Below are 21,123 nucleotides of genomic sequence, written 5' to 3'. Positions count from 1 at the left end.
CAAGAGGTTCAGATTCAAAAACACTTCTCCTCCTGTCAGGTCTCCCTCTTTGTCTAAAATATCTGCGGTTGCATTTCTGACAAATAATTAATCTTCAGATTTTTTATGGGCAGGAACTTTGACAATATCAAAACCATTATGATTTTTAAATGCTTTCTGTAGTGCTGTAGATAAGCCCCTGATGTAACCAGAAAGATAAGAAAAACAAGTTAGATTATACTCACCCAGGGGCGGTCCCGATGCAGTCCGATGGGAGTCGCGGTCCTGCGCCTCCCATCTTCATGCGATGACGTCCTCTTCTTTGCTTCCTGTCGCGAAGCAGGACCGCCCCTGGGTGAGTATAATCTAGCTTGTTTTTCTTATCTGCAGGGTACATCGGGGGGGGGGCTTATCTACACCACTATAGAATGCTGTAGACAAGCCCCTGGTGGCTCAGCTTATAAGGCCAAAATGGGGTGACAGATTCCCTTTAAAAGATTCCCTTGTCTTTTCCTTTCATGGACTGATCCAATTGTCAATGTATGGTCCTCTCTGTCTTTTTATGGTTGGAGACACGAATCCTCATTTGTCTGTACATTGCATCTGATCCTTGGGACTTATAGTAATTAATATGGAATTCCTGAGACTTCGACAACAGATGTTTAGCAAAACTCCCCCTTGTGCAAGGAGAAGGAAACCATACAAAAACAGTACAAAAAACAGGACTGGCTTGGCTAGCCAAAAAGTTAGAAAAAATAACATTTTCTTACTTTTCTAAGAAAGAGCACGGTGAAGTTAGAAAGAAAATCAATATTGAATTGTATTGGTAAACCAAATCTTGTTTAATGTTCATTCAAAAGTGATTACAAAAATGAAGAAAATAAGTTCATAGCGCACAAAAATAAATATTGGGTTATAAAAGAGAAAACAAAGCATTCATTGGTTCTTACAAATGGTCTTGAGAAAATGTAATGGTTACTTAATTTTTCTGACATGCAGCAACATGTAATTTCTCTGTAAATAATTTTTAACATTCTGAAGATTATTATGTCTTTCCCCCTGTGTGACTTCTGTGATGTCTAACAAGATTTGATTTCTGGTTAAAACATTTCCCACATTCTGAACATATAAATGGCTTCTCCCCTGTATGAATTCTCAGATGCGCATCAATATTTGATTTCTTAGAAAAACATTTCCCACATTCTGAACATTTATATGGCTTCATCCCTGTGTGAGTTCTATAATGCCAATCAAGATGTAATTTCTGTACAAAACATTTCCCACATTCTGAACATGAATATGGCTTTTGGACTTTGTGAGCATTGTCTTGAGAAAAAATTAAATAACAGACTGAATGTTGAGCATCAATCTTCGACGGAACAGAAGATATAACCTGCTGAAAAGGATCAGATGATAAAATTTTTCTGTCAAGGACTGGAGGTAGATCTGGCATAATGGCATGCTCTTTATATGTATCTGGTGTGAAACCACGATCATCTTTTTCAAAATCGGAAGATTTCAGATATCCCTCTGAGTTCCTGGTACAGTCGTCTGCCAAGAATAAAACATAATTTGTTATTTTTCCATAAGAGTACCTTGAAATTATGTAATTAATTATAATATTACACTTCAAAACACAGAGGTGTATCTAGGTTTTCCAGAGGCAAGAATTCAGTTTGGCGCCACGCCCCCATCCCAAACAATTGGCACACTAAATCATGTGCCGACGAGCTGCTCTTCCTAATTATTTCAATGCTCAGTGAAAAACTAAGAGAAGCAAGAAGAAAAGCTAGCTGTCACGTGACCATAAGAATGAAAATCGCATATGAGTGAAGTGGCCATGGGATGAATGCTGGAACCTGCAAGCAGAGCTGAATCCTGACAGTATATTAAACGCTGTTAGGACTGGCATGCTACAGGGCTTTATTTTATACAAATGGCTTGTCCAGGTTTGAGATGAAAGTATGCAGTCACTCTATGTGACTGCAAACTTCTGAATTCTAACAGCGCATGCACTGCACACTTAGTATTCTCCCTTGCCGGTGGCCAGAGTGGACACTTCTGACATAATTCTGACTAGATGTGTCCAGCCTCACTCAATTAATTTTTATTGAGTGTGGCTACACATGTCTAGTTGGCATTGGCACGTGACCACATGTATGCATATCGCCGGCACCACAGAATACTGACAGAGTACAGTGTGCACTGCGAGAATTCAGAAGTCTGCAGTCACATAGTATGACTGCAGATTCATCACAAACTTGGACAACTCCTTTAATGCTCCTAACATAACTAAAAACATGAGAATTAGTCAGTATCACAAAACAACCTATAAATCAAGGTACCTTATCGATGACTGTTTGATTGGGGTCGTTCTCTTTTTTTCTTCATCTTGTCCAGACTGTATGATGATTTCACAGTCACAGCTCGTCTCTGCAGACTTCCAACTTCTCCTTTCTTCTTCAGCACATCCCCACACGATACCCTTAAAATTAGCAGTGTCATTATAATGCTCCTGAATAAAAATCACTGCCCTACAGTGAGACCCTGAATAATTAATTGCCGCTCACTATATTCCCTGTACAAAATATGACCCACACAAATGTGACCCTCTAATGCTACATGCCCTTCACACTCTCCCATCCTTTCCATACTGGGCCCCCCTCTTCATACTGTTCTCTCACACTGGGTCTTCCTCATGGGGCTCAGTCTCTATACTGTGCTCTCTCATCACATTCCCCATCCTTGGCTTACTGTTCCCTCCTGGCTATGTCCTTAAACCTTCCCCCTTGCTACCCACCCACACTACTCAGTCTATTTTGTTCCCACTAACACTTTTCTCCCCTCATACTGTCTCCTCATTCTATTCCCTTCTATAGTTTCCTCACGTTTCCCCATCCCTCATACTATCTCCTATCACATCCTCCCTGCTAACCATACTGTCTCCTCACATATATACCCCCTTACTCTCCATACTGCCTCCTCACACATTTCCTCGACTCCCTCATACTGTGTCCGTACCCATCACCCTTGCTTCTCACACTGTGTCCGTATACATACCCCCTTGCATCTCATTCTGTGTCTGCACCCATCATTTCACTCACCATACTTTGCCTGCACCTATCACCTCACATTATTTCCTCATACATGGCCCTATCTCTCCTCTTGCACCTCATATTGTGACTTCAAATTTTTCCCGCTCCCCATATTGTGTCTGCACCTGTCCCTTCCTTGCTCCCCAAAATGTCCTCAAATCTCCCTCCCCCATACTGTGTCTGCACCTGTCCTTTCCTTGCTCTCCAAACTGTGTCCTCAAATCTCCCTCACACATATTGTGCCTGCACCTGTTCCTTCCTTTCTCCCCAAACTATGTCTTCAACATTCAAGCCCCTGCCCCACCCCAATAAAATAAATCTTCAGTGTCTTCAGCACTACTGGAGCACTTACCACCAATGTTCTTCGCACCTCTCTAGAACTGGCGAGTGACATCAGCAGCATGATCACATGACCTGATCAAGCTGCTGACTTTGCGTTGACCCGGGAGTCAGTGCTTCAATTGTATGACTGAAAGACGCGAGTACAGCTGCTTACTGGAAGCCGGCACACCACAACTTCACTGAGCCAACTATCAGCTTGACTGACAGTCTGGGGCAAGGCAAGATACAGCTGTCGGCCCCCTGTTGACTATACCCGTGGCAGATGCCATGCCTGCCCCCCTCCTAGATATGCCTCTGTCTCAACATTGAAATTGCAGCAGCAAGATGGAAAAGTTAAAGGGATTGTCTGCTACTAGGACAACCTCTTCTTAAACTAAATGTTCGGCCCCGATAAAATAATAAAGCATATACTCACCCCCATGCCGATGCCATTCCCGTAGTGATGTGGTGGAATGACGTGATGCCCAGCGCTGGCATCACTGTCTCTGCCTTCAGACAAATTGAGCATGAAGATGAAGCCAGGGATCAACTGCAGCCTGGACATCCTCTTGATGTTCAGTTTGTCCAAAGGTGAAGACAGTGACCCCAGTGCTAATGGGGCGTTGATAGGTGAGTATATGCTTTACTATTTTATAGAGGGTCGAACATTTAGTTTAAGAAGGGGAAAACCCATTTAAGGAATTATGGAAATACCAGGATGGGTAGACATTTTAATGCTATGCAAATGATGAAAAAATGGAAATAAATATTTTCAGGTCTTCTCGAATTATTCAGTATAGTGTATGAGCACCACATGCAGAAATACAGACACTTACATGCCTTGGCATCGTATCAGTGAGGTTATATGAGGAAATTTGTGTAACACTGAGTGCACTTGAACAAACAAATCATCAAGATCCACTGCTGGCAACTGCCTTTGCAATTGCTGACTGAAGACGTACCAGATGTGCTCGATGAGAGTCTGGAGATGCTGCAGGCTATGGTAGCATGTTTAGGCCATGCAGCCTTCTCACAAAAGAACCAGAATGATGCGGCCCAGTGGTCTGGTTTGGAAAATTGGTTCTTCAAACACTTTGGTGCATTCAGTGTGGCAGAACATTTCTCAAAAAAGCATTATCAGTAACAGTAACCACTTTTATGGAGTAATTTGGCGTTTATATTTGCACATTATTCTCTATACATTTTGGTCCTATTTTTAACATTTTTTTTTCCTCCACAACTTTGCTCATCCAGATAGTTGAGACAGATTCGTGACAATATGCCAAAAGAAAAGACATTTAGTAAAAGGGGCATTTCACTCCAATTCCTGTGCGGAGTTAGATTTCTGGCTGAGTTTTCGATCTGACACATTTTTGCAACACTTTCAAGGTCTTGCAACTTTTGGTGCTTAAAAGTCACAACTGGTTAAGGACTAAAACTAAAAGCATTTTTTTCTATTTTGCACCAAATACATGAACAGGGTGCGTAATTTTAGAATATTTAGTAAAAGGGGCATTTCACTCCAATTCCTGCCTGGAGTTAGATTTCTGGCTGAGTTTTTGTTCTGGCACATTTTTGCAACTCTTTCAAGGTCTTGCAACTTTTGGTGCTTAAATGTCACAACCGGTTAAGGACTAAAACTAAAAGCATTTTTTTTCTATTTTGTGTCAAATACATGAACAGGGTGCGTAATTTGGGAATATGGTGCAAAAAAAGTCAGAGAATACCAGACACAAAAAATAGAAAAGTGACTTCAATAAATCACAAATGATTAATTGGGCTGCTGTTCTCAACTGACTCCATGATTTTTTAGGTCTCTACCGTATGTGGCAGATTAATATGGTGAGCTACCAGCATCTTTTTTGGATTACAAATTCATTTCATATTTCTCTTCTTGAAGTGAATCTGTCAGCACAGAATGGCTGTTGAAACCCAACACTTACCACATAACCTTTTCTAGTCATTATACTGAATTAGAGGTCAAAAATTGTTTAGATGTTAGGAGATCTAGAAAGTTATTTTATATTGGGATTCAAAATATCACGGTTCAGATTTTGGAAACCTGTGGAGAACATTGAAGGAGTTGTCCACAACGATTGTTTTTTTCAAAAACCAGCTACAATGTTTACAGTCCAGAAATATTGCAATCGCACAGCCGTTATACGTTAGACCCTTTATGCTTCAGGGGTATAAGCACTCAGTGTAAGCCTTTAGTCTCAATAGAAAAAAAGTTATCGCTATGTAAGCTCCACCTGGGTGCTGCTCCACAGAAAAAAAACAGTTTGCATAAATGTATCCAAAATAAGAAAAAGTAACAGCGCACTCACCGGTGTTGAGCAAAAAGCGATTTATTCACATGAAGTCATGCGGTGCAGGGAGGGTAGTGAAACACATACGGATGACAGCTGTTTCGTGCTGCAAGCACTTCAACAGATCCAGTGACGGATGGGGGGGAGGGGGGCCTTTTAGCTGCAAAGCCTCAGAGCCCATCCCTCTTCCTCCCACGTCATAATGGACAAATGTCCACTATCCGGAAAATAACAGGTGAGACATTTTAAAAGGCAATTAAAAACAATAACATATAGCAAACAATATCACTATAGGAGAAATGAATCATAATTACATTTACACAAGACCTTTTTATTTTTTATTTTTTTTTTACAAAAAACAGACATGTCTATTTTCTCGTTGAACCCTATTGGTCCAGACGTATTCGCCTTTATAATCCACTTCGCTTCATTACGCAACAGCATGCGATTTAAATTAGCTCCGTCCTGTGGCAGGGAGATTTTTTCTATTCCCGCAAACTGGAGTATTTGAACATCACCCCCATGCCGTTCATTTATATGTTTTATTAAGCGGGGAACTCCTTTTCCTGTTCGTATTGAGTTTAGATGCTCTCTAAAACGTATAAACATAGGGTGAATTGTTTTACCGATGTAGAAGAAGCCGCAAGGACGGTATAGAATATAAACTACATGAGTTGTTCTACATGAGATAAAATCGCGCATTACGTGCGTTATAGGGACGATTTTTAATGAAGCACCTGTTAGATGGTAACTACAATAATTGCAATGCCCGCATCGGAAATTCCCTTTTGGGGCTGCAGTTTGCAGCCAATTACTACGAGAGGAGGTTATTCGATTACGAACTATCAGATCTCCTATATTCTTGCTACGGCGACAAGCAAATAAGGGACCTCTTTCCGTCATTTCTTTTAACGTAGGGTCTTGGCAGAGAATTTGCCAGTTTTTGCGGATTGCTGTTCTAATTTGTGTGTCCATTGGCCCATATTTAAAACAGAAAACAAATTTTTTATCTTTTTCTGATCCCTTTTTCGTTTTACTGGGATTATCTCCCTCTGCCTGTTCCAATGCTGAGGTAAGAACGGATTCAGGGTATCCTCTACTCCTAAATCTTTCAAAAAGTTCCTGGGACTGTCTATGGAAACCCGTGCTACTGCTGTTTATTCTTTTTACCCGTTGAAAATTGACTATAAGGTAGGGCTTTTTTCACGTATGAAGGGTGGGCGCTATTGAAATGCAACAAAGAATTGCAGGAAGAGGATTTACGGTGCACTTCTGTGCACAAATTTCCTTCAATTATTTTCAAGCTCACGTCCAGAAATGTCAATTCTGAACCCCCAAATTGATGAGTGAACTGCATGTTCATGGTATTTGACAGCCCCAGGTACTCCACGAAATTCGTGAAGGAGACCCGGTCAATCAATTTAACCGATTTCCCCCTAAACAAAGCCCATATATCAGTCCTGTCAAAGGGCTTAAATTACTGCCTCCCTGAGGAATTTGACATTGTGGACTTTAGGGTAGATCTGTATAAGGCTATAAGAAAGATTCATTTGTTCAAGTTGTTTGCGCAGAACACAGGGGAGAATAAGAACCAGGGTGCAAATAAAAAAGTTTTTCCCGCAGAACAACCTTGCAGAATGGGTCCCTTAGGTTTTTCGTTTTCGGAAAATTCTTCTGAGGACATACAACAGGAGGCAGAGCTACTTGTCAGTTTAACTAATGATTTTCCATCAGGTTTTAAAGAAACAACTCAAGTAGTACCCTTCTGCAGGGGAGTGAAATCCACATATGTTCCCCCGGTGTCTCCAGGAAATTTGATTGATGCCTTTGAGACCCAAGTGATTAGGGACGTAGAGGCTTTGATGTATAATAAAGCTGGAAAAAATCTGAGACCAGCGGAACTAAAAGCTATAAAAGACATACAAAAACGTCCCGATATTGTGGTTCGCAGGGCGGACAAAGGTGGTAACACTATCCTTCTGCAGAAGGAATCCTATGTAAAAGAAGCTTTAAAACAATTGTCAGACAGAAAAACGTATGAAGTGCTGAAGGGTGATCCCACGTTCAAAATTCAAAACTTATTACGGTCTCTTTTGAGGTATTATGTGGAGAATGGCACCATGTCAAGCGGAAAAACTTTTTCCGGAATTCCCGAGAAAACCGCACTGGTACCATTTGCCTAAAATACATAAGTCTCTAAAGGAACCGCCGGGACGCCCCATCGTGTCCGGTGTGGGTTCTGTAACGGAACCTTTATCAGCATACATAGATTGGCTCTTGCGCCCCCTTTTGTGTGATATACCGTCATATATAAAAGACACCAAACATTTTTTGAAAACCTTAAAGGGGTTCGACTGGCAAGAAGGGTTCTCGTTAGCATCAATAGATGTAGAGAGCCTCTACACCCGTATCCCACAAGATATAGGTGTGGAGGCCACCCAAGAAATCTTAAAAAACACCCCTACAGATGAAAATACTATTTCTTTCATCAGCGAAGGCCTTGCATTTATCTTAAAAAACAATACCTTCAAATTTGATAACACCTGGTACAGACAGGTGGAGGGTACAGCCATGGGTACACCTGTCTCTTGTACCCTGGCTAACCTCTTCCTGTCTGTATTTGAAGAAAGGTATGTATACTCCTCAAAGAATCCATATCTAAAACACATAAAACTTTATGCCAGATTCGTGGATGACATGTTTGTGGTGTGGGACGGCGACCGGGTCTCCTTCACGAATTTCGTGGAGTACCTGGGGCTGTCAAATACCATGAACATGCAGTTCACTCATCAATTTGGGGGTTCAGAATTGACATTTCTGGACGTGAGCTTGAAAATAATTGAAGGAAATTTGTGCACAGAAGTGCACCGTTAATCCTCTTCCTGCAATTCTTTGTTGCATTTCAATAGCGCCCACCCTTCATACGTGAAAAAAGCCTTACCTTATAGTCAATTTTTACGGGTAAAAAGAATGAACAGCAGTAGCACGGGTTTCCATAGACAGTCCCAGGAACTTTTTGAAAGATTTAGGAGTAGAGGATACCCTGAATCCGTTCTTACCTCAGCATTGGAACAGGCAGAGGGAGATAATCCCAGTAAAACGAAAAAGGGATCAGAAAAAGATAAAAAATTCGTTTTCTGTTTTAAATATGGGCCAATGGACACACAAATTAGAACAGCAATCCGCAAAAACTGGCAAATTCTCTGCCAAGACCCTGCGTTAAAAGAAATGACGGAAAGAGGTCCCTTATTTGCTTGTCGCCGTAGCAAGAATATAGGAGATCTGATAGTTCGTAATCGAATAACCTCCTCTCGTAGTAATTGGCTGCAAACTGCAGCCCCAAAAGGGAATTTCCGATGCGGGCATTGCAATTATTGTAGTTACCATCTAACAGGTGCTTCATTAAAAATCGGCCCTATAACGCACGTAATACGCGATTTTATCTCATGTAGAACAACTCATGTAGTTTATATTCTATACTGTCCTTGCGGCTTCTTCTACATCGGGAAAACAATTCGCCCTATGTTTATACGTTTTAGAGAGCATCTAAACTCAATACGAACAGGAAAAGGAGTTCCCCGCTTAATAAAACATATAAATGAACGGCATGGGGGTGATGTTCAAATACTCCAGTTTGCGGGAATAGAAAAAATCTCCCTGCCACAGGACGGAGGTAATTTAAATCGCATGCTGTTGCGTAATGAAGCAAAGTGGATTATAAAGGCGAATGCGTCTGGACCAATAGGGTTCAACGAGAAAATAGACATGTCTGTTTTTTTGTAAAAAAAAATAAAAAATAAAAAGGTCTTGTGTAAATGTAATTATGATTCATTTCTCCTATAGTGATATTGTTTGCTATATGTTATTGTTTTTAATTGCCTTTTAAATTGTCTCACCTGTTATTTTCTGGATAGTGGACATTTGTCCATTATGACGTGGGAGGAAGAGGGATGGGCTCTGAGGCTTTGCAGCTAAAAAGCCCCCCTCCCCCCCCATCCGTCACTGGATCTGTTGAAGTGCTTGCAGCACGAAACAGCTGTCATCCGTATGTGTTTCACTACCCTCCCTGCACCGCATGACTTCATGTGAATAAATCGCTTTTTGCTCAACACCGGTGAGTGCGCTGTTACTTTTTCTTGTTTTGGATACATCCAGCTACAATGTTTGTTTTCTATTAAGGGTATATGACAAAAAGGTTTTTTGAAGAATTCTTTGGAGCAGAAACTGAGTGGAAACTCTCCAAATCTTACTCAAAAACTGAAAACTCCTCAAAGGGTATGTTCACACTATGCGGTTTTTACTGCGGCTGTTTTCCATGCAGGGTACAGTACAATGTTACCCTATGGAAAACAAAAACCGCTGTGCCCACATTGCGGAAAATCCCGAAAAAAAAACGCGCTGAATTGCTGCAGAAAAAAAGGACCATGTCACTTATTTGTGCAGAATCGCAGCGATTCTGCACCCATAGAAATGCATTGATCCGCTTACTTCCCGCATGGGGCTGTGCCCACCTTGCGGGAAGTAAGCGGATAATGTGCGGGTTATACCCGGGGTGGAGGAGAGGAGACTCTCCTCCAGGCCCCGGGAACCATATTTGAGTAAAAAAAAAAAGAATTAAAATTAAAAAATCATGATATACTCACCCTCTGAAGTCTCAGCGCTGCACGCGGCCGTCCGGTCTCAGGTTTGCTATGCGACCAGGACCTGCGGTGACGTCGCGGTCACATGACCGTGACGTCATGAAGGTCCTGGTCGCACAGCATCTTTGGAACCGGACTGCCGCCTGCAGCGCCGAGGAGATCGGGACGTCAGAGGGTAAGTATATAATTATTTTATTATTTTTTAACATTACTATTGATGCTGCATATTGCTGCATATGCAGCATCAATAGTAGAGGTAAAATCCCGCAGCGGAACCCGCAGGACAAATCTGCAGGGATAACCGCAGCGGGTTTGCCCTGCAGATTTATCAAATCCGCTGCGGGAGAACCCGCAGGACAGAACGCAATGTGTGAATGTGGCCAAAAAGTTGTGAGTTTCTGCTCAGTTTCTGCTCGGCAAAAAGATCCAGGGTGAACATGATGTCCTTTTCAGGTGGATTCCTCCCAAAAAAAATCCACAAACTCGCTGCAAAAAATGAATATACCCAATTTTTTTGATTATAAGACGCCCTTTTTCATCCAAATTTGGGATGGGAGCACGTCTTATAATCGGAAAGTAGCTTATAAAGTTGAAGGCGGTGACAGTGGAGCTAGGTCACAGGATGCAGAGTTGGTGTTTCAGGAACTTGGCGGTAGCAGGAATGGGGTGAAGCTGCAAGCCCCAGGCTGGGAGGAGAAGGTATTCCAGCAGTGGCGCTGAGCAGAGTCCCTTCCCCAATGATATCCCTGTGGTGGGCTCCGGGAAAATGGCCGCTGTAGAGTAAGATCTCGCTCCTGAGATCTCGTTTTCAAAGATCTCAATCTGCGCATCCAGCAGACATTTTCTTGAAGCCCACAGCAGGGAAATCAATGGAAGGGAAGGGATTCTGCTTACCAATGACATCTTACGAAAGCCCGCAGCCTCGCACTGCCAGTACACCCCCTCCTCCCAGCCCACGGCCCGCAGCATCGCCCCACTTCTGCCACTGCCAGCCTCCTGAAACACCGACTCTGCATCCTGTGACTCCACTCCACCGCCGATGTCCCTTCTCCTGTTGCTGTTGGCATACTACAGCACAGATCCTACTTCCTGTGACCCCGATCCACCACCAACGTCCCCCAAGTAAGCTACCTATACTCAGACTATAAGACTCCCCACCATTTTACTTACATTTTTTTTCCGATTTTCCACCCCAAAATTTGGGATGCTTCTTATAGTCCTCAAGATACGTGTGACGCCCCAGGGTCCTGGTTGTCACAGTGCCATTGATTTCTTCACAAGGAGAGTGATGTCACGCTTGGAAGCGATGAAAGATCTCTTTTATCAGGTAATCACATATGCACAACATGTTCACACTCCAGGCCAGAAGGGGGAGCTCTGAACCTGGATTAAGGGTGAACTCCCCTATAAATACATTCTGGTCTGGAGGGAAAGAGAGTTTCAGACAGTCTGTCAGAGAAGAGAGCAGTCAGACCTTGAGTGTCAGAAAGACTGAAGGGGTCCTGTAGCCAGAGTTGCTACAGCTCCTGGAGAAAGAGAACTGAGAAAGAATGGACAGTTTGTGGAAAGTGCACAGGAGAGCAAAGCACATGAGAGAGATACCAGGGGAGCTTAGCAGTGATTTGGCTACCTCCCTGGCTGGGCGCAGATTCCAGTAGCCGGAAGACAGAGGCCGTGTCGGACTCTAGGAGGCACAGCAGAAACCGCCAGGACAGCTGGATTATAAATCACCTGTCTGCCTTTACACCCAGGAGGCACAGTGACACAGAGCCTGGGTCGTGATAGAGACCCTATAAAAAGGCTCGAGTCATCTGTCATACGGGATTGTGTCCTAACCTATATGGGGGACAGAAAGGAACTGTGAGGACCTTATCAGAAGCAATAGGCAGTAAGGGACTACAACACCACCGCGCTTTGTGGAAGGCTTTCATCTCCACCTGGTAAAGGGGACTTTGGATTCGCTTCCAAGTCGGCCGGACCCTGCATGTACCTGTGATCTGGTGCCCTGGACTGCAGTTGCCTGAAGCTTCAGTACACCTGGTAAAGAGACTGCAAACTTGTGCCCTCATTCTTACTGCACCTTTCACCATGTTCACCTATACACCGGGAGCCCTGGGGACCTACTTCACTGACCGAATACCACAGGTGGCATCACGAACACAAACTTTATTCAATTCCCTTTTTACATGGGTGCCTGGACCGGGGCGCTGCCATGACACATCCCCTTAAGTACCGGACCCGGTACCAAGTACCCCACGGCCCTGGCGGACGAGTCATACCTAGGAATGTAAATTCAATATTATTGTGCACATGTTCCGTCTTTTCTTTCTTCTTTTAACTGCTTCAAGTTTCGGAAACCATGAAGTGGTAAAAGAAGTCACATGTTAATTTTTCAGGGGAAAATAAGTGAAAGTACAGAGAAAATATGCCAGAGATCACAAAACCATCAAGGAAAAACACTGGCAGTATTTTCCTGAAGCAACTTCGCTTACTAAAACTTGGCAGCTCTTCTGCCATTAAAAGGGCGTTGTGGGTACACACCCTAATAAAATCCTAAGTACCTTCCTAATTCCCAGCACTATTTTTCCAATGCTGCCTCGATATGATTCTGGTCTCTGTACTTATTTTTCTAGTCAGACAAGCATATGACCACTAATCACTAACCAAAGTTGTGACAGGCGGGTTTCTGTATTTGGCCCTTTAACTGTTTTGTCGTGTGGAAAAAAGTATTATGTTAACTTTGCCCATGTAAGCGTTGCCATAAACACTGTGTATAAATAGAAATAAGAGTGTAGATAACATTTGTTTTTCTTCCATGGTTTATAGATCAGATTTTTGTTCCAATAAAATCTGTGACAAAAAAGAAAACATAAAACCTACAATACATAACACCAGCCAGTGACTGAGTAGAATTTAGTGATTTATACTCACCTGGGTAGTCATATGTAGGAATCTCCTCTTTACACCGCTCATCACCCCTCACATATGTCTCTGTAGTATTTATATGGGTCAGATCATTACCCTGAAACAAATATCGTAAGTGTCACAGATAGATGAAAATTTAGTATAATGACCAAAAATTACCTCAGAAGTATTAATTTGAGTTAAATAGATGCATGTCTCCTGTATTAATCCAACCAGTCGACTCCTAATTCTCTCCAGCAGTCTCCATAACCAGAAAATTGTGAAAGAATCCAGACATCTAATCTCTATGATCAGCTTTATGCTGTCATCTCCACCAAGTATAAAACATACCCCAAATGGTCACTTTACTAGACACACCTATCTAGAAGCTCTTTGGACCTGCTTTGGCTTTCAGAACTTCAAAAAGGAGAGTAGCAAGCTTTTATTGTTTTTCTTCTTGAGTTTTGGGATAATTTATGGTCTGGAGCATAATAAGGAACATTTGAATGACATAAAAACATAGATGCTAATCGAATTTCCTGACTAAATTCGAGGAACTGTCAAAGTCAAATTTTACCAGCTCAATAGTAGAATAATGGGGAAAGGGTACAGCAGTGCAGAAGAAAGAGGGCAGAGAGCTGTGCAGAGAATCGTATATGGGGCTATGGCACTAGGACAGGTGAGCAATAAGTTGAGCATCTTATTTTCACCCCTTTGTCAGCTCTCTATGTATTAGCCTGCTGCCATTTTACTGAATACACATGAAGTAACAAAGCATTCAATTTTTTTTGTAAAATTTGAGGTGAATTCAATTTACCTCAAAACAATTTGGTCATCTATAAAAAATAAGACTGAGCACAAGACCTTCACAGCCTCCTACACATCATAGGAAAGATCTCATGACATCTCTCCACCTACATGATGATCTTGAGGAACATCACGATTTTCTTGTTTACAGTCCTGAAGAAGAAGTGAACGTGTTGTCCGGGTACTGGATAGAACTAGAGGAAACACATACAGCACTGAATTCATTCTTTACATACAGATAATTATAGGCCGTGTGTATTTAGTGCTGTTTATTACCTGATGAAGAGAGGGGCTGGGGAACCTCCATCATGACGTCCTTGTACAGATCTTTGTGACATTCCATATACTCCCACTCCTCCATAGAGAAATAGACAGCGACAAGCATTTTCAAATAAGACGTGCAGTATTTGAATACTGGTCCTGGCTACTCTTTCATCGATTACCTCATTTTTGGATTAATTCCTCATTGATTTACACTAAAACGGGTCAATGGGAAATGTACTCCATTGATTTTATGCTGTACTCCGGGGTCATAGACCTAAATTCCATAAGTTGTAGCTGCAATTATAAAAAGGCCGGTGTCTCTAATAAATTGGCCATTCAATGTCAACTATTAGTGTATAAAACAAGACTGAACACAAGGCCTTTACAGCCTTTTACACAAGTTTTAATGGCACCTTCTCTCCATCTACCTGTTGATCCCGAGGAACCTTGAGATTTTCTTGTTTACAGTCCTGTGGAAGAGGAGGACGGGGACATCTCTCTGGTGTTGTCCTCTTACTGGATAGAACTAGAGGAAACACATACAGGTAGTGAATTTATTCTTAACATACAGATTACAGGCCATGGATATTTAGTTCTGTCTATTACCTGGTGATGTGAGGGGCTGGGGAACCTCCATCATGACGTCCTTGTACAGATATTTGTGTCCTTCTAGATACTCCCACTCCTCCATGGAGAAAAAGATGGCAACATCCTGACACCTTATAAGAACCTGTCACATACAATGATACCGTCATCCCTGAGGCCTTAATAGCATTACTGTATAATATCCCAGCATTCCCAGCAGTGTTACCTCTCCAGTTAGCAGATCAATCATCTTGTAGGTGAGTTCTAGGATCTTCTCGTCATTGATGTCCTCATGTATCAAGGGGTGAGGTGGAGGCCCTTGGATTGGGCTCAGGGGTCTTCCCCATCCCTCAGACACATGGTCCTGACAGCGCTTTCTAGAGGTCTTCTTCACTACTGTGTAATCCTGGTTATGGAGAAACACATTAATAAATCTCACTACAGACATTTCCAGAATCCTCACCTCTCCAGTTCTGTCCATCTGTTATACACATAGATAATAAAGATGTAATGTGATATCATCAGAATCTCTCACCTCTCCAGTAAGCTGAAAAAGGATCTCTAGCGTGAGGTCTAATATCCTTTCCAGCATCGTGTCCTTGTTCCTGTCCATCTTTGATTGGTCACTCAGGAAAATTATCTTATACAGAAGATCTCCACTGAGAGGATCCGATATTGTAAAGACCTGAATGGGCAGAAGATGACGATGTAACATCATAAAGATCCCATATGTATAAATAAAGAGAGGGTGCACCACTAATTAACTCTAAAATATTTCTGTTGGGTCCTTGCTCATGTGAAAAAATAGTAAGAATAGAAGCAAGAGAAAGACACCACATATCGATTAGCACACCTATATATACAAGTACTTCTCACTAAATTAGAAGTTGTTCGGAGTGTCTATCAGCCATATCCTCCTTCTCCTCTCGCTTCCTCAAACTCAATGTGGACAAATATGAACTCATCATCTTTCCTCCATCTCATAGATCTTCCTTACCTGACCTTTCTATCACAATTAACGACATCACGCTTTCCCCCGTACCGGAAGTCCGCTGCCTCGGAGGAACCCTTGACTCTGCCCTGTCCTTCAAACCGCACATCCAAGCTCTTTCCACCTCTTGTCGCCTCCAGCTCAAAAATATCTCCAGAATCCATCCTTTCCTCAACTGTCAATCTACTAAAATGCTTGTACATGCCCTCATCATCTTTCGCCTCGACTACTGCAACATCCTTTTCTGTGGCCTCCCTGCTATCTCCCTTGCACCTCTCCAGTCCATCCTTAACTCTGCTGCCCGACAAATTCATCTCTCTCCTCGCTACTTCTCCGCTTCTCCCCTCTGCAAATCTCTTCACTGGCTCCCATTCCCTCAGCATATACAGTTCAAATTACTAATACTGACCTACAAAGCCATCCATAACCTGTCTCCTCCATATATCTCTGAACTAATCTCCCGATATCTTCCCTCACGTAAACTCCAATCCTCCCAAGACCTCTTTCTCTCCTCCACACTTATTCGCTCCTCATCCAACCGCCTCCAAGACTTCTCCTGAATATCCCCCATCCTCTGGAATTCTTTGCCCCAACACATCCGATCATCAACCACATTCGTATCATTCAGACGGAACCTGAAAACCCATCTCTTCAGGAAAGCCTACAGCCTTCACTGACCCCGCTGCCTCCACACCACTACCAGAGCTACCGCCTCACCAACACCGGAGCTCCTGCAACCCTCAACCTATTGTCTCTTTCCCCACCATCCTATAGAATGTAAGCTTGCAAGGGCAGGGTCCTCGCCCCTCTGTATCAGTCTGTGATTGTTAGTTTGCTTACTGTAAGTGATATCTGTAATTTGTATGTAACCCATTCTCATGTACAGCACCATGGAATCAATGGTGCTATATAAATAATAACAATATCATCAAAAAAATTATTTATTTCAGTTCTGCAATACAAAAAGTGAACCTAAACTCATATATAGAGTCATTACAAACAGTGATTTATTTCAAGGGTTTATTTCTGTGAATGTTGATGACTATGACTTACAACCAATGAGAACCTAAAAGTCATTATCTCGGTAAATTAGAATAATTAACAAAAAACACCTACAAAGGCTTCCTAAGCATTTAAAAAGGTCCCTTAGTCTGTTTCAGTAGGCTGCACAATCATGGATAAGACTGACTTGACAGATGTCTAGAAGGCAGTCATTGAGACACTCCACAAGAAGGTACGCCACAAAAGGTCATTGTTAAAGAAGCTGGCTGTTCACAGAGTGCTGTATCCAAGCATATTAATGGAAAGTTGAGTGGAAGGAAAAAGTGTGGTAGAAAAATGTGCACAAGCAATTGGGATAACTGCAGCCTTGAAAAGATTGTTAAGTAAAGGCCATTCAAAAATTTGGGGGAGATTCACAAGGAGTGGACTGCTGCTGGAGTCATTGCTTCAAGAGCCAGGACACACAGATGTATCCAGGACATGGGCTACAAGTGTCGCATTTCTTGTGCCAAACCACTCATGACCAATAGATAACGTCAGAAGCGTCTTACCTGGGCCAAGGAGAAAAAGAACTGGACTGTTGCTCAGTGGTCCAAGGTAAATTTTGCATTTCATTTGGAAATCAAGGTCCCAGAGTCTGGAGGAAGAGTGGAGAAGCCACAATCCAAGCTGCTTGAGGCCTATTGTGAAGTTTCCTCAATCAGTGATAGTTTGGGGAGCCATGTCATCTGCTGGTGTAGGTCCACTGTGTTTTATCAAGACCAAAGTCAGTGCAGCCGTCTACCAGGAAAATGTGGAGCACTTCATGGTTTCCTCTGCCGACAAGCTTTTTAGAGATGGACATTTCATTCTCCAGCAGGACTTGGCACCTGTCCAAACTGCCAAAGATATCAATACCTGGTGTAAAAAAAACAGTATCACTGTGCTTGATTGGTCAGCTAGCTCGTCTGATCTTAACCCCATAGAGAATCTATGGGGTATTGTCAAGAGGAAGATGAGAGACACCAGACCCAACAATGCAGAAGAGCCGAAGGCTGCTATCAAAGCAACCTGGGCTTCCATAACACCTCAGCAGTGTCACAGGCTGATCGCCTCCATGCCACGCCACATTGATGCAGTAATTGATGCAAAAGGAGCCCCGACCAAGTATTGAGTGCATTTACGGAACATGCATTTCAGTAGGCAAACATTTCGGATTTTAAAATCATTTTAAAGCTGGAGTTATACAGTATTTTAATTTACTGAGATAATGACTTTTGGGTTTTCATTGGCTGTAAGCCATAATCATCATTAGCAGAAATAAACACTTGAAATAGATCACTCTGTAATGACTCTATATACCGTAATATATGAGTTTCACTTTTTGTATTGAAGAACTGAAATAAATTAACTTTTTGATGATATTCTAATTTTGTGAGATGCACCTGTATATATACATAGTACTATTACAAAAATTCTCCCAGTGCTAGGACTATGGACACTTGTATTGCTGTCTTATAATGACTCAGTGTGTGTGGGTATATTAATTAATTATTTGTTATTAATGTTTCAATTTATCAATGTCAAGAAACAACAACCCATAAATCACACTGACGACCAGCCAATATTCCAAAAATCCAGATCTTGGACTAACTGCCCCAGATTATAATTTCACCTAGATCTAGATAACAGTTATCATTGAAAAATGTGGACTCGCAAGTAGGGTACCAGATGGTATTGTAACTCCTTCCAATGTATTCAACATATCCATTGTGTCTGACATATAAAGGTAAACTGGTTACGAAGTTCGGCAATAGTCTGTCAACAAACACTGGTAATTTAATTATTTCCTATGGTGAGGGGGGCTGGATTGTCCAGCCTTTAAAGGCCCCTTCACATTTAGCGACGCTGCAGCGATACCGACAACGATCCGAATCGCTGCAGCGTCGCTGTTTGGTCGCTGGAGAGCTGTCGCACAGACAGCTCTCCAGCGACCAACGATGCCGGTAACCAGGGTAAACATCGGGTAACTAAGCGCAGGGCCGCGCTTAGTAACCCGATGTTTACCCTGGTTACCATGCTAAAAGTAAAAAAAAACAAACACTAGATACTTACCTACAGCCGTCTGTCCTCCAGCGCTGCGCTCTGCTTCTCTGCTCTCCTCCTGTACTGTCTGGGAGCCGGAAAGCAGAGCGGTGACGTCACCGCTCTGCTTTCCGGCTCACAGCCAGTACAGGAGGAGTGCAGAGCGCAGCGCTGGAGGACAGACAGCGGTAGGTAAGTATCTAGTGTTTGTTTTTTTTTACTTTTAGCATGGTAACCAGGGTAAACATCGGGTTACTAAGCGCGGCCCTGCGCTTAGTTACCCGATGTTTACCCTGGTTACCAGTGAAGACATCGCTGGATCGGTGTCACACACGCCGATCCAGCGATGTCTCCAGGGAGTCCAGCGACGAAATAAAGTTCTGGACTTTATTCAGCGACCAACGATCTCCCAGCAGGGGCCTGATCGTTGGTCGCTGTCACACATAACGATTTCATTAACGATATCGTTGCTACGTCACAAATAGCAACGATATCGTTAACAATATCGTTATGTGTGAAGGTACCTTTAGACTGTGTGGGTTTGTCAATATCATTATGTATCACAAGTTATCACTATAATCATTAAATGCTGCTAGCCCCTGATGAAGCGATGTTTGAGGAAACGGGTAGAGCCATCTCTGCAGTGATATCGCTAATATTTTCTAACTAAGGCTACCAATTACTGCATAGCTTTGTTATCAGTGTTCAGACAGAACATGCTTATAGTATCATCCAGTACCAGCTAATTACTGAATACCTGTGTGATTCCGTAAGCATTTTTCTAAAGTAAAGATATAAGCTGGTGAAGACTTCAGCTAACAGAAGCCTGAAACCTATAGACCGGAGGGGATGCCCGTGTGGGTCTATAGTGTAGGATATCCCAGGAATCCTCTGTCTTTGCCGTTTGGCTTCTCACGGTTGCCGTTTCCGGATAGATGATGCTCTTTTCCTGGTGAAGTTTTTTTTCTGTAGTGTGTAATGTAAGTACTTTACCTTTGTGTTATATATTATGCAAAAGTGTACGCAATATCACACTTTTCTATTTTGTGTAATCATTAAATCATTGTCACAAAATTAATCGCCTTCTTTAAAGCCATATCCGATCCCTTTAAGTACTTGGCAAAACACATCCCCATCCTTGTCTGCATGGCTCCTTATCCCCATCCTTATATGCATGACTCCTTATCCCCATCCTTGTCTGCATGGCTCCTCATCCCTTTCCCGGTATGCATGGCTCCTCATCCCTATCCTTGTATGCATGGTCCCTCATCCCTATCCTTGTATGCATGACCCCCATGAGAAATACATAAAAAAATCCTACTTACCTTCCCTGCGCGCTCTCGCAGCATCTTGTTCAAGTGCCAAAAGCTCCTACTGCCAAGTGATCACATATCCCCGCTCATTAAGGTAATGAATATTCACTCCACTCCACGCCTATGGGAGTGGAGAGATGAATATTAATAACTCTTAAGTAGCGTGCACCCGTGATAGCCTGAAAGCTACTGGAAGCCTGCGTCTGTGGCTGACACTGTGCGCTGTAAGAGAAATGAATATTCACTGTGTCACGGATGTGGTTGTGGAATCACTGTGCCTCAGACCACAAAGCCTGGATGGACATGACTAAAGGAGCACTAGACTGTTCACTAGAGCCTCTGATGGTGAGGTTAGGCTTGGCTCCCGATGCACGCCAGGTGTCACTCCAGGACAGACCAACAGATGCTCGGCAGCTGAACCCAAAAGGACAGACTGGATGATGTGACAAAGTTCGTATCAGAGTACAGCAGGCAGAGTTTGTATCAGAGTGCAGCTGGCAGGATCTGCACCAGAGTGCAGCAAGGACTGGTATGCAACCTTCCACAACTTAGACTGCAGAACAGGAAGGTTGCTCAGGCACCTCCCCAGTGGGGAAGAAGCAATATATACATACTTCACCACAGCCATTGGCTGGGGAGGAAATAGCAAGTGCATGCGCTGGCCCTTTAAGAGGGTGGGAGCACGAGCGCACATGCTTTAAGGACATGGCTAGAGTTCTGGCTGGAAGCTCTGCTGGAAGCATACAGAGCACAAGAAAGGGGAGAACCGACCGCAGCATGGGTGAGTGAAGTGACACGCCGAAGGCCCTACCTGTCAGGGCAGGGATACGACGTGGTGCTAACACACTG

The 21,123-nt window shown here is 42.8% G+C and overlaps 1 protein-coding gene across 1 annotated transcript in view; it reads right to left on the bottom strand.

Annotated features, from left to right (window-relative positions):
• Positions 1-20,379, bottom strand: part of LOC138664044 (oocyte zinc finger protein XlCOF22-like) — a 69,254-nt gene extending 48,875 nt beyond the window's left edge. The window contains exons 1-9 of the mRNA XM_069750458.1: positions 20,287-20,379; positions 15,440-15,589; positions 15,131-15,310; positions 14,926-15,049; positions 14,748-14,845; positions 14,332-14,410; positions 14,167-14,249; positions 13,276-13,366; positions 1,048-1,530 (exon numbers count right to left, since the gene is read on the bottom strand). Coding sequence (XP_069606559.1) covers positions 1,048-1,530; positions 13,276-13,366; positions 14,167-14,249; positions 14,332-14,410; positions 14,748-14,845; positions 14,926-15,049; positions 15,131-15,310; positions 15,440-15,589; positions 20,287-20,310 — 1,312 coding nt within the window. The 5' untranslated portion in view covers positions 20,311-20,379. The remainder of the gene's footprint in view (positions 1-1,047; positions 1,531-13,275; positions 13,367-14,166; positions 14,250-14,331; positions 14,411-14,747; positions 14,846-14,925; positions 15,050-15,130; positions 15,311-15,439; positions 15,590-20,286) is intronic.
• Between the last annotated feature and the right edge of the window lie 744 nt (positions 20,380-21,123).

This window comes from Ranitomeya imitator, chromosome 2 (assembly GCF_032444005.1).
Source record: "Ranitomeya imitator isolate aRanImi1 chromosome 2, aRanImi1.pri, whole genome shotgun sequence".
NCBI classification, from domain to species: Eukaryota; Metazoa; Chordata; class Amphibia; order Anura; family Dendrobatidae; genus Ranitomeya; species Ranitomeya imitator.
Note: the sequence above shows the minus strand (reverse complement) of the source record. Positions and strands in the feature narration are given on the sequence as shown.